General features: G+C 45.7%; 1 protein-coding gene across 1 annotated transcript in view; it reads left to right on the forward strand.

Moving 5' to 3' along the window:
• Nucleotides 1-14,951, forward strand: part of itgbl1 (integrin, beta-like 1) — a 48,645-nt gene that overhangs the window by 21,676 nt on the left and 12,018 nt on the right. Inside the window, exons 7-8 of the mRNA XM_084084621.1 lie at nucleotides 945-1,091; nucleotides 12,694-12,810. Coding sequence (XP_083940747.1) covers nucleotides 945-1,091; nucleotides 12,694-12,810 — 264 coding nt within the window. The remainder of the gene's footprint in view (nucleotides 1-944; nucleotides 1,092-12,693; nucleotides 12,811-14,951) is intronic.

A 14,951-nucleotide genomic window follows, 5' to 3' on the forward strand; every position in this document is an offset into this window, starting at 1 on the left:
ACGGCTTGAGTTTATTCGGGCTCAAAGGAACCAAAACAAAGAGCAGAAAACTGCAGCCTTTGATGGTTCACAGAATAGCTGCATACCAGCAAAGGTGAGGCACGCCAGCAACACTCCTTCTGTGTCCTGAGCCAACTCTCTCCCCAATCCCAGCGGGACTATACCATGTTTTATAGTTGATAGTAATGTCATTTATTAACATAAAGCATTAATATTCTGTAAGTATATTACGGATTTCAGCAGCAACAGCAACAAAACACACTTCCCATCTGGTGGTAACATTTTATGGCCATTTAAAAAAAAAGTTTCTATAGTGCAGTATACAGTGTAGTGTAATTTGCTCTGTTTGCTGTTTTTTTCTCAAAATAATTAATGAACAAAATGTGATGGATGCTACTGTACATCTGTGCCTGCAGTGCATAAAGGTAATAATTATTATGACAGAGATTTGTCATAACATCCCAGACCATGGTGCTCAGGCTCAACTTTGGAGCAGTGCTTGGCATCTTGCCAGTTTGCTGCTGACTGCAGGTTACAGTCACACAAGGGTGCATGTTTCTTCTTCTTTCTCTCTCTCTCTCTCTCTCTCTCTCTCTCTCTCTCTCTCTCTCTCTCTCTCTCACACCAGTTGATGTGATTGATGATGGTTATTCAGGAGCTAGCCTTTCATTTTCTCTCCGCTAGATGTCCAGTCAAATGCCCTCCCCCCCAACCCAACCCACCGTCTGTCTTCCCTGTCTCCATCTTCTCCTAGGACTCCCACCCCCTCTTCTTCACACCCTCACCCATTCAGCCCTCGGGCCCTCCTGCTCTGTGTCCGTTCTACTTCACGTTCTCTCTTTCTCTCTGTTTCCGCTTGTTTGACTTTGCTTCATGCACACACACACACACACACACACACCTTAGACCTCACCCCTTCCCATCGGCCCTCTCTCCCATGGCAGGTCATGGACAGTGTAACTGTGGGAGGTGTGACTGTAAGGAGGACTGGTCAGGGAAGAAGTGCGAGCATCCTCTGTCCTGCGGCCTGTCCCTGGAGAGCAGTCTGAAGAAGTGCCGGGGAACGTCCAACTTGCCTTGCTTCGGACGAGGTACCCTGTCAGCCCCCCCCCCCCCTCCCCCCACCCCACCCTGCACTCCCCTGCTGTTGCCATGGTTACCATAGCCAGCCTGTACGGTCTAGTCACCTCACCCTGTACCATGAGCTACTTACTTAGGGCTTACAGTATACGGTATACAGTGTGTGTGTGTGTGTGTGTGTGCGTGTGTGTGTGTGTGTGTGTGTGTGTGTGTGTGTGTGTGTGTGCGTGCGTGTGCGTACACACACACGTACTGTATATATATGTACGTTCTTACGTGCGTACATACATATATATATACACACACACAGTACGTGTGTGTATACATTCCTTTTTACTGTGTTTCAGTATTCATTATGGCGATTACCTTGAAATACAGAAGCATGCACAGCCATCAAACAACATACAGTAGCACCAACAGCCAAACCTTTTACTGATCAGATTACCATTCACAGCTCCATATGGACAAGGCATGCAAGTGTTGTTCTACAAATATGAAGGTGTGTGTGTGCGTGCGTGCGTGCGTGCGTGCGTGCGTGCGTGCGTGCGTGCGTGCGTGCGTGCGTGCGTGCGTGCGTGCGTGCGTGCGTGCGTGCGTGTGAGTGTGCGTGTGTGCGTGTGCGTGTGTGTGTGTGAGTGTGCGTGTGTGTGTGAGTGAGTAATGAGCGTAACTGGCCAGCTACAGTGTGAGCCCAGGCTGGAACGTCTTCCTCAATAGTACTAGCTGTGGGTCGATGTGTCTAGATTTATTACAGTGCACTATACGCTTCATTAGTGGTCCTTCTGGAACAGAGGCTGCTTGTCGTTCTAGAGTCTCCACAAACGTTGGATCTAATTACTAATATCAGATTCTCGCTGAGGCAACGATGGAAACTTCTCGTGCATTCTTACACAAACAGAGGCCTGGCCTGTGTTTCCTCTGTTGTCAGAGTCACGTACCCTGGAGTCCTTTCAGACAGACGATGACAAGAAAAGTTAGGGAACAGACGGATGTAAAACAGTGAGGCACATCCTAGGGGCGAGAGAGCCAACATATGTCATGGAGAGACTCTTTGCGTGTGTCTTGCACTGTGTGAACATCGTTGCTGCAGTATGTTTGGCTAGAGCTGTCTAAAATATGTGCGAGCACAGAACTGGACCCAGTAGAGCATGCTGAATGTTTGCCCAAACAAAACCATGTGCTCCCTCCCTGAAGGCGTTTTCTCTTACTGTTTCCAAAACGATGAGGGAAGATACTTCACTGACCTTTTGGCGTTTTTTTTAGGCCTATTGCCGAGGCTACTACTACTGCCTGCGTTAAGATCAACCTTAAATTTGAATGGCACATCGTATGTTTGTGGTATATAGTTGTTTCTGTTTGCTTCTGTATGTACTAGGCAGGTGCCCGTTGCATACCGGCCGACTCGTTGGGAGCGATGCAAATAGGGAATGCATGGCCCACCTTGTTATGCAATACCCGTTATACCCGCTGTTCGAGTACCCCTTGTGACTGTCTGTCTGTCTGTGTCCCTTTTGTGCCCATATATAGAGATCTCTGTATCTGTCTGTCCTTGTCCCTTTTATGCCCATTATATGGAGATCTCTGATGTTATCCGACTGACTTGACCCCGGGCACTGCACTCCCTCGGGTCGTGGGCCGAATTTTACGTCGGCCGGTCGAACGGTTCTCGAGATAAGTGGTTTACAGATGTACGTACATACGAATGTACGTTCGCACAGAAATTCCGTGCATTTAAGATGCATGTGTTGAAAATGCTAATAAAAACAGTTTGAATGATACATTTTGAATGTCATTGTTCCAACGTATATGTATGGCAATTTGTTAATAATATAAAGAGAAACAGCAAACCACCAGTACTTTCAAAGATGCTCTCCTTGGAGCATGATAAATAATCTGCCGTATTCATAATATACACTGATGCAGCAGCCAAAAAATCCATTCAGTATACAGTCCATTCTCTCCAGGTCTTCTCTCCATTATCTGTTGGCTACTTGGCTTTAACATTATTATAGATCTCTGGGGAAGCCCTGGTGTTGTTCCCATATAGTTCAGGGTAAAGCGACGTGCCAATGCTGGTAAAGTTACACAAAAGTGTGCTGTATTCTACTGGCCTCACACTAATTAAGCTTGACGTGTCCTTATTGAATTTGACTGTTAAATATCTTGAGTGTTTGCCAATAATGTGGTGGGCTCCATTAGGAAGGGCATCGCCCACCTGGTCTCTGGGCTCCCCTAGATTCACTATGGGTTAATGTAAGCCATTGATTTTCTGTCCTATCTGAGCAGGGGGATTCCTCAGCTCGGCCACTCATGCCGTAACCCAAATGACCAGACACTGTATAGTATGCACACGATGTCGCATTGCATAGTAATGCCTGATTTATACTTAGTTCTGTGCCATGTTTCGCACGGGAACTAGCAGATCTACAAGCTCATACCGCGTCACGCTGCGACCCGTTGTGAGCTTGTAGATCGGCTAGTTCGGGTGTGCGACACCAGCTCACGCCTAGACATAAATCACCCTAAACCGGCCACTGGTATCCCTCAGTCAGGCCTATGGGAATGAGGCTGGTCTATTCCAGACACCTAAAGCAGGCCTGGGCTGGCAAGCAGTCATGGGACTGTTACCATGGAGAAAACAACATAGTCGGCATCACCACGGGCCAAGTTAACTGTGGAAGAGTGACAGGGATTTGCTAATGGAAGCTCCCACATCTGTCAAGTTTCAGTCTGGACTGTTTGCTATACCCAAATTCAAAACTAGATTGGTGCCCTGCAACTACAATATTTAATTATCACACGTTGTGACTGTTCCCTGGTAGTTACTACTTTGTGTATCCTTAAAACCAATTCCATATTCCCCCCCCCCCCCCCACACACACACACACACACACACACACACACACACACACACACACACACGTAATGAAACAGTAAAGATTAAGTTGTGCTAGGAGAGTTAATTAGCTTTAATTCCTCCAGCAGTACCTTTAAATTATCTCCTATTGCTGCTACAAAATGGCACTTTAAATTGCCCTGCGCAAAAGAACAATTAATGGGCTCCATGAACTCTGTCCCTTTAGCATGTGCTTTTGTTTTTCAGGCCACCCACTCGATTAATTGACAAACAGCGTTGTAGCTGTAGACCGACAGTTTACTGTGCATATTCCTACAGCTGGCACCACCACAGTGAATTTTAAACAAAAGTGTTCCGATGCATTATATTGAACTGATGACATTATGACACTGTGCACACACACACACACACACACACACACACACACACACACACACACACACACACACACACACACACACACACACACACACACACACACACACACACACACACACACACACACACACACCAGAGAATGTATACCCAGCCAGTAAATTGAGGTCATATGATTTTGAAGGCAGCGTCGATATGTCATGGATTCTCCCTGCCTGCTAATCTCTTTTTACACTCTCATTGGCTGCTGTACCCAGGCTGTTATTCTATTATGTGCATATAGCAAAAAAACACACCATTCTTAATTTCTGTGTGTGTGTGTGTGTGTGTGTGTGTGTGTGTGTGTGTGTGTGTGTGTGTGTGTGTGTGTGTGTGTGTGTGTGTGTGTGTGTGTGTGTGTGTGTGTGTGTGTGTGTGTGTGTGTGTGTCTGTATGTGTGTGTGTGTGTGTGTGTGTGTGTGTGTGTGTGTGTGTGTGTGTGTGTGTGTGTGCGTGTGCGTGTGTGCATGCATGTGTGCATGCATGTGTGCATGCTTGTGTGTGTGTATGAGAGAGGAAATGAGAAAGTGACAGCGGGAGAGTGGGAGCAATATTAAATGTGTGTGTGTTATGTGGGTGCATATCAGCTTTTGCGTGTGTGTGTGTGTGTGTGTGTGTGTGTGTGTGTGTGTGTGTGTGTGTGTGTGTGCGTGTGCGCGTGTGCGTGTGCGTGTGTGCGTGTGCGTGTGATTGCATGTATCTCTCTCTACTAAGTTTATTAACTTTTTCCCCATGAGGATTCTCTCTTGGCTTAGTGTCTGGAAGCAGAGTGTCATGGTTCAAAACTAAATGATTATGAAACTCACAGAGGCGGAGAAAAGGAGGGGAAAGAAGGGTAAGAGAGGAGAGAAGAGATCTGCAAGAGACAGGAAGCAGGGTGGGAGTAGAGAGAGAGAGAAAGAGAGAGAGAGAGAGAGAGAGAAAGCAAAGGTGACAGAAGAGGAAAAACCATCAAGGCATGGATGAGTGCGGCTCGCACAGCTTGAGCAGCAACGCCTTGAAATTCAAAACAGCAGCTTCAGAGCCTTTTTCTTCCAGAGAGCACAAAGTCAGGCGCTCGTCGAACGCACATTCTTCCTTCGGCGGTATTTCCTCACGGAAACACCTGCTTTTATCATATTTCTGCTGATTGCTGGGATTCCATTCTCTGTAAAGGTCTGGGCTTCCCCCCACACGATTATCACTAACTTTACACATGTGTGTGTTAATACTTTGTGCTACTACTTACAGTACGTTTGACGTACATACGTTAGGATGCTGCCATGACTTTGCAATTATAGGAAATATACAGTAGATATTATGGGAATATTACCGGTGTAAAGTGCAGCCTGCAGAGATATATAGTGGTATATATAGGTTTGGTGTTGTAACCTTTGGCCTTATCAGCAAGGTAGTGCGTTATAGTAGGTGCTAATGAACCCTGGAAATGGAGCATACTCTCATTACTACTCTCACCGCAGTAATGATTGCCTATGCATCCATATGGATTCATTAGCCCACTGGTACACTGAGCCCAAAAGTGCCCTCCATGCCATGTGCTGAATATATCCTGATTAATCACAGCTACCAGAAGGGAAGGAGGACACGAGGGGATTGGCTCAACTTACACCATTTAATAGCCTTTCTCAGGTGGTTATTTTAGGGAATGTCTGTTCAGTTGCACCATGTCGGGTTGTAACTGACTTTTGAAGAATAACTCTTGAGCCTAAATTATACTTAGTTATACAATTTTTGGTCAAATGACAAAGTATAAATGAGGGTTAACCACTTAAGCCTGATTCATATTTTCTATAAACATTTATAAACTTTATGACATAATGTATAATGACGACATGGCCAAAATTCGGACGGCAGCTTGAAAGTGGTATGAAGTCAATCGTTCAGACGGTGCTGAGTGAAGTCTTTCTTTTTGTACGGGTAGCTCAATAGGTATATAGTACTCACCTTTGGACCACGAGGTTCTGGATTTACCAGAACTGCGCACCGCTAACTCAGTGTATGAGTAGCAAGTACTGGGAGCTGATTTTAGGTGTTGCGCTCCACCTCAGCAATCTATCTCCCAGGGGTCTCGCACATAAAAAAGGGGATAGACACTCTCGTTCTTGGCCGATACTGGCAATAAGCCACCTATACCTACTTACTTTCATGTATGTACTTACAACAAAAAACGTCCCACCCAGTTTTAGCTACATAAGTTATATGAGCTTGTCCTCAGACTCTAGTTGAGTGAAGTGTTTAGAGACTGTTGTGAGTTGATCTATAGACACACAAGTAAAACTTGAAATATGTTCCCCATAAACCAACAAGTCCTGTCTCCTTTTAAGATTATATGACGCAGGGATTTAATGAAAGAGAAGAGAAACGTATTTAGTAATGCCTTAAAGTAATGCCTGTGTCCACAGAAAGCATTTGTTTTTATGCTCTGCATTGGTAAAGATGTTCCACTTCCCAGTGTTTTTCAGCGCGTTTCAGTTCTCTCGCCGGCTAGTGTATTTTGGCAGAGCACCCTGAGCACCTCAAGTAGAGAGGAGCGCCACTCTTCAATGTACATTTTTTTGATTGATCAATCAAAATTGAGGAAGAGACGAGACTACTGTAAGTAGTAAACAGCCACCCAACACTCCATCCTCTATGCCAAAGATCTGCGCTCTTTGGAAGTGCTCTGCACATACATATATATATATATTTTTTTTGATATCCAAAGTATTTCCCACAGTTGTTTAGACAGTCTAATAAAGAAGATGTGTCACACTGTCCCAGCAAGGTGAGATGTTGTATGGAGAGTGACGGTTGGTGAGAAATCTGAGAATGTTTGTTCTGTATCCTACTGTAGATGCTGGGCTTTGGGTGCTAATGGAATGGCTTTTCATTCACACCACAGGATGTGACACAGCAAAGCTTGGGGAGGAGAGGGAGGGGGGGTTGTCTGTCGCTGGGATTTGTCATGTTGGGTTGAGACGCTGGACCCCTTCGCTAGCTGTCACAACACTCACAACAGGGAAAGTGGCATTGAAGGCCAAAAAGAAAGAAGACAAGCTTTGGAGATAAACAAGGCTGCATACCAAACTGGCCTTGAAGTTACAAATCCTGTGTTGTTCAATGATAAGCCTATAGGGATTGGGACTTTTATCCCATGTCACTCACATAGACAAGGTTTGAACAGACCTGCTGTTGGTTGTATGCATCATTGTGACTATTTGTGGCATACCTCAGTGTTTCATTTCGATCCCGTTCGGGACAAACGGGATCAAAATGTGTCAAGACTGGTGATCACTGATGTGACCATGTTATTACTGTGATGTCGTTTACTTCTTAGAGACAAATACGTACGCAAATACAGTACGTACGCATACACACACACTGGAGCAGGCAGCTGTGACGACCACAGAGATAATCGATAAGCAGGGGTGTTATGACATCACCGGTTGCTAGGGTAACTGAGCCCCTAGAGCAGATGGTGGTTGGTGTGTTATCACTGAGGCAGCATGGAGAGGTTGCTAGACAGAGGCCACTGTGACACTGGGTGTGTGTGTGTGTGTGTGTGTGTGTGTGTGTGTGTGTGTGTGTGTGTGTGTGTGTGTGTGTGTGTGTGTGTGTGTGTGTGTGTGTGTGTGTGTGTGTGTGTGTGTGTGTGTGTGTGTGTGTGTGTGTGTGTGTGTGTGTGTGCGTGCGTGCGTGCGTGCGTGCGTGCGCGTGTGTGTGTCTGAGCCTAGGAGGTACAAAAAGCGAGACCAGGCCACGCAATGTTGAATGTGCAAAAAAGGTGCCGTTTTAGTGATATTCTTATTTACATTATGTACAATATGCACAGGGCATAGACAAAATGCACAGGACATAAAACAAAACAAAAACAGAAACCACAACCAGGGGATGCAGATGTTGCCAAAATAAACTATGCAGATAGGGCAAACAAAGACTAAGCAAGCAGTCAGTTCCCAAGCAGTCAGTACCTAACTACTAAAACCTAACCCAATCATAAATACATAAGTGGCAACCACCCCTTACCTATTGTCTAACAAGAATCCAACCTACGTAATGATTAGATGCCCCTCTCTTACCAAAGTAGGGCATACTCACATTAACAAAGTAGGTGAATTAGATTCTAATGTTAGAAAGTTTGCTCTGGGATTCAAACAAAAGCACAAGGCCACAACAGACAGGTCATATGGAGTAAAGAGACTGAGCTGTGGTGGGACCGAGCCTTTTATAGACAGCAGATGGTTATGAGTGGATGGAGGTGGACAGCAGATGAGCGTGCGTGCATGCGTGTGTGCGTGTGTGTGTCTGTGTGCGTGTGTGCGTGTGTGCGTGTGTGTGTGTGTGCTTGTGACTGACTGCAGCTAATCTAGCAAACTACTAGGCCGATCAGGTGTTTTATTGACAGTCAATTGTCATGGTCTGATCACATCGATGGTATTGTGACAAAAATGGGAAGGGGCATAGCAATGGTCAGGAAGTGCTCCAACTACAGTATTTAACATCCTCTCATGTGTCAAGTCATACAGTCCTTGGTTTTTTTGTCACCTGCAATACTGTCCTGTTATATTGTCAGCGTGCGGCAACTGATCTTTTTGTCCTCAGTTTCCTGCTTGCCATGGATGTCAAAACTGTGCAGGACATTGCTGTAGGAGTGGAAAATACACATAGAGGACTGGTGCAATCATGCGTGTCCCTTTAGTTATTACTTTCATAGACTGACTGCTGACTGTGAGGTTCAATTCATAAAGGTCTCACAGGCAATTTTATTACCCGTGTAGGCCCTATAAAGAGAAGAATGCATTCGCCATCTGTTTTGAATAAGGGGTGTCATGTTTTGCAATTAATTAAGTTTACCTAGATTAAAGGTAAAACCATTTCTTAATTCCATTTAAGGATGTGTTTTCACTATAATTTATAATTATGAGTTTTGGGCCATGACGGAGGCGCGCCGACTCAGCAGACCTTGAGGCTGAGGAGACGCGCCCGAGCGCCTCCAGGCGCGAGTGCCCGCGTCGACCAGCCGATGGTCTGCTAGTCGAATCAGCGCCGTCCGAGTTATGTACCGATAGGGACAGAATCGTAAATATTTTTGGTGCGGACTGCGTTTGCTCCACTGACTGCGTTTGTCCCAACTACCACTCAAAGTGGCTCCTGGCCAACTGCCTGGATGAGGCAGACTTATTTTTTAAAGCTTTGTGCTTTCTATTAGACTGTGCAGGGCAGAGGCGTCTAATCTCTGAGTCAGGGTAACCGCATACCCTCGGATTAAAACTATTTCCTAATTCCATTTAAGGATGTGTTTACACTATATTTTAGGACTATGGGGTAGATACTGAAGGGATACAGTTTTGGAAACAAGTTAGCATATCCACAGTTCTGATGTTCACACCTCCAATTTGGAAGACAATTAGCTCCCTGTTGATGGTCCAAATGTTGATGGCTCTTGGTATGTGTGTGTGTGTGTGTGTGTGTGTGTGTGTGTGTGTGTGTGTGTGTGTGTGTGTGTGTGTGTGTGTGTGTGTGTGTGTGTGTGTGTGTGTGTGTGTGTGTGTGTGTGTGTGTGTGTGTGTGTGTGTGTGTGTGTGTGTGTGCTTGTGACTGACTGCAGCTAATCTAGCAAACTACTAGGCCGATCAGGTGTTTTATTGACAGTCAATTGTCATGGTCTGATCACATCGATGGTTGTGACAAAAATGGGAAGGGGCATAGCAATGGTCAGGAAGTGCTCCAACTACAGTATTTAACATCCTCTCATGTGTCAAGTCATACAGTCCTTGGTTTTTTTGTCACCTGCAATACTGTCCTGTTATATTGTCAGCGTGCGGCAACTGATCTTTTTGTCCTCAGTTTCCTGCTTGCCATGGATGTCAAAACTGTGCAGGACATTGCTGTAGGAGTGGAAAATACACATAGAGGACTGGTGCAATCATGCGTGTCCCTTTAGTTATTACTTTCATAGACTGACTGATAAACTGGTTGACGTGCTTTGGCTGCATGATCTAACTACTTTATAATTTTTATGTCAGTTTGGACAACGGGGCTGCTGTCATTTACCTTCGGGGGTTGATTTGTGTTCCCAGTCCACCCCTGTACAAACATAATTGACACAAACAGGGAATCATCAATCACCATCCTTCATCATAGAGCTTCCCTCCATCCGCTGTCTTTTCACTTTACACGCACACAAACCTAAAACAATGTCATCACGTCACACCACATCTCCTGGTGGAGATTTGCACAACACTGAGTGCAGGTTACATTACACTGGTGAAGTGATAATTCTGCCCATGCATGAGCTGATGTTGTGTGGCCGTCTTGCAAGTTGACAGTACACCCTATTTGTATTTCATGTACTGGCCTTGGCTTTCCTATCTCAGCACAGCTAATCCACCAATAGAAGTGGAGGCGCGTGCGCACACACACACACGCACACACGCACGCGCACGCGCACGCACACGCACACGCACACGCACACGCACACACACACACACACACACACACACACACACACACACACACACACACACGCACACGCACACGCACACACACACACACACACACACACACACACGCACACACGGGAGAGAGGCCCGCTTGTTATAGACACGTTTCGGATGTTCTTAAGTTATTTGCCAGAACTGACAAAAGCCCAGCAGGAGTCTGCAGGAGCAGGAAAAGCACCGTGAAGAAGGATGATTGCACCAAAAAGGAAATAATCCGCTCAATAAAACGAGGAGGAAAAAGGGCTGAAGTGTTTAAACCATCTGTTTTCATCCAGCTGGATAATTCGCCTTTTGCGATTATTTTTCCCCACACTGAGAAGTTCTCGTTTGGAGCGCTTCTGGATGCTTTGTCTCTTCAGTATCATGGATCACATATTGGTGCCTGTTACTGTACATACTGTAGATACAATCACAAGGCAAAAAAAGAATGAGGATGAAACATGCATCCACACCAGACACAATAATGTTCACGTTACTTGAATCACAGGAGGCATGTCGCTCTCTTCAACTGACATCAGCAGCATCAGCATGGTAAAACAAGTGAGCACAATGTGTGCTTACTGCTTACCGGAATGATAACCCTAATCCTAACCCTAACCCATTTACAAGTGTTTTATCATGTACTGTAGCTCAGGAAATCCACACACAGCTACTTTAACTACTGATCCTGCACCAGATGTTGTTCCTTTCGCTTCAGAGAAAATCATTTAAGCAAAAAATAAATAAATATATTTTTCTTGAGCAATTCGCGTTGCTTCGGGCATGGCCTCTTTACTCTGACTTACTTAGTATTGAATTGCGCTGCGCTTCTCAAAAAACGTGTGTCATGCCAGGTGCAAATGCACCTTAAAGGTGTAACACATTGATTCAAACCCCTGTCTCCCACATGGGAATCCAATCATTTACCGCTCATCCAGAGTAGAATCCTCCCATGGCCAAGAGAGATAGGGTTTTGGGATTCTGGCAGAGCTACTCTGTTATAACCACCACCCCGAATCCAGCCCTCAATGTAACCACCTTGGTTCGAATGTGGGTCTTCTAAAGGGGACCCCCACCAACTTTGGTGTTCTCATCGTAAACCTGCAACTGGACCAGTGCTGCATTTAAGATGATGACACACCCGAGAACCACATTAAAGAGTATTTTATTGTAGTCCTTTCCCCGCCGTCGATAAGATGTGTACACTGTTGTGGTGGCAGCAAGTATTGCTCTGTACCAACTGTTACTTTTATAATAATGTTATGCTAGGCTACAGAGAGCACAACATGCTGCACAAGCAGGGATTATTGTGATATGGATCTCCCTTGGGTCTGAAATAAAGATTGAATTGAATTGATGCAATTAATGGAAGAACACAAAGCCAATTTATTTTTCCAAAACCAACAATTTAAACTTGAGTAATGGCTCGATGTGAAGGTTTAATTTGCACAGCCTTTTCCCTCGAGAAATCTGCATTTGAGGGTCACGATCGAATGCAACTCATAGAGAGAATATTTATAACAAATGTGGAATAAGTAGGCACGCTGCACACCTCTGCTGATAGGTCAGACACACTGAAATAGATGATGTCTCTCTAATGAGCTTCACCATAAGCCTGCATGCTCACTCAATATGCTCCCCTGTGGCCACACTCACTAGAGACTGGGTGATTGAAGTTAGAGAGGAACATCTTGAGCTGTGTGTGTGTGTGTGTGTGTGTGTGTGTGTGTGTGTGTGTGTGTGTGTGTGTGTGTGTGTGTGTGTGTGTGTGTGTGTGTGTGTGTGTGTGTGTGTGTGTGTGTGTGTGTGCGTGCGCGCGCGCATGTGTGCACGTGCACTGAACTTGTCAGATATGAACGTACAGCACTTCTCTGTGTGCAGGCCAGTGCCAGTGCGGGCAGTGTACCTGCCACCCCCCAGGGGACAGCCGTGTCCACGGGAAGAACTGTGAGTGTGACGACCGCCAGTGTGAGGATATCAACGGGGAGATCTGTGGAGGTGAGGATACATGCATGCGTACACACACACACACACACACACACACACACACACACACACACACACACACACACACACAGACAGACAGACAGACAGACAGACAGACAGACAGACAGACGCACGCACGCACGCACGCACGCACGCACGCACGCACGCACGCACGCACGCACGCACGCACGCACGCACGCACGCACGCACGCACGCACGCACGCACGCACGCACGCACGCACGCACGCACGCACGCACGCACGCACGCACGCACACACACACACACACACACACACACACACACACACACACACACACACACACACACACACACAAACGGAGACAGAGAGGATCAATAGAATAGTGAAAGTGACATTCGCCAGATGGTGAGCCCACGTTTTAACATTAGAATAGTGCTGTGCTGTCCCTTCACTTCACACACATTCATTTCACCCATTAAATGAAGACCTGAGGCCGATTCTACAAATGTCTTCTAAATCCTAACAGTTTTCTGAAACACCTATGTTGCTATAATATCAGTGGTTCTCTTTTTCATGTCAAGGACCCCCAAAATGATATGTATTTGGCCGCGGACCCCCATCTAAAAAATATTTAGTTCCAGGGACCACCAGAAGCAAAGATTTGAGTTACAAATGTTCACTTAAAAATATATATTTTCAAAGATTTGCACACATTTTCATGATTTTTCTAAAATAGCACATCTACAAGCTCATAGCGCGGCACTCGGTGCCACGCTATGAGCTTGTATATCTGCTATTTTTGAATAGCGAAAGTATGAAATAATGGTTCAAGTGGTTAAAATCTAAAATGACAGATGCTTTTCCCGGTCTTAATGGGTTAATATGATAGTGTACAAAAGACACCAAATGGCTGTAAGGCAGTGATTCTCAACCCTTTCTGGAGCAGGGCCCACCCATCTGACGGCTTTGAGTGGCTGTCATGGTCAGGTCGGCGGGCCGTGTGCATTATAAGATGATCAGATCGAGTTCCGGCTCAGATCCATTGAACTAACATAGTATTATGCACATATTTTTCGTATCAAGGACCCCCAAAATGATATGTATTTGGCTGCGAACCCCCCCCCCCCCCCCCCCATCTAAAAAAAAAATTGTGCCAAGGATTTTTCATAAACAGCAGATCTACAAGCCCACGCGCTGTGAGCTTGTAGATCTGCTATTTTTGAATAGCCAAAGTGTAAAATATGGTTAAAGTGGTAAAAATGATTGTGAAAATGATAGATCTCTGTTGTGTCCCTTTTATACCAATTTAATCTCCATACATGCCCATATATGGGCATATTGAGATTTCCCATTGCAAGTGTCCTTGCAAGGGAGAGCCATAGAAAGAGAGAGAGATGTGCTGTTATATAATATATCTGCAAATTATTTAGTTTCAGTGTCTGTGCGTAATAAACACAGTCACTGCATACGCACACTCCTAGAGTCGGTTTTCTTGTTTCAGCTGCACTTGATGTGCTGCAGAAGTGGTCAAACGTGATACATGCGTCATTTGCCAGCTAAGTGCAGTGCCTTACTGTCAGAGCTGACAATAAGGGGGCAGAGTGTGCAACACTTCTCTGCTACACTCACGTTAATGATGGGAATGTGCCTTTGTGTTCGATGCTAGAACTCTGCTGGGTGTTCAATTTGTTCCCTCTCTGAGACTATCTTCTCCCATACCATATTCTCCGATGTCTCATATGCACATACAAGTTCAGTTTACTGTCTGAAGGCATTCACATATTTGCACTTCCACACACATGCCCCCCCCTCCCCTCCCACCACACACCCACCCACCCACCCACCCACCCACCCACCCACCCACACACACACACACACACACACACACACACACACACACACACACACACACACACACACACACACACACACACACACACACACACACACACAGTAGTAAGTATGCTCAGAGGAGATGCTCTCTAATGGGCTTTTGGGGAGCTGTGCCGTTTTCCATCACTGGTGCATTGCAGTATCCGAGGGCAAGTTGCTCCTTTAAGGGGGATGCAATATTTATGTGAATGCATTACTGGGGCTCATCGTGCACTGGGACTGCCCAGAGACAATGCTTCAGCCGGCAGCCAGGGACACTTGGGGACCTGCAGGGAAGCA

Source organism: Gymnoscopelus microlampas, assembly GCF_963454915.1.
Source record: "Gymnoscopelus microlampas genome assembly, chromosome: 17".
In the NCBI taxonomy this organism is placed as follows: domain Eukaryota; kingdom Metazoa; phylum Chordata; class Actinopteri; order Myctophiformes; family Myctophidae; genus Gymnoscopelus; species Gymnoscopelus microlampas.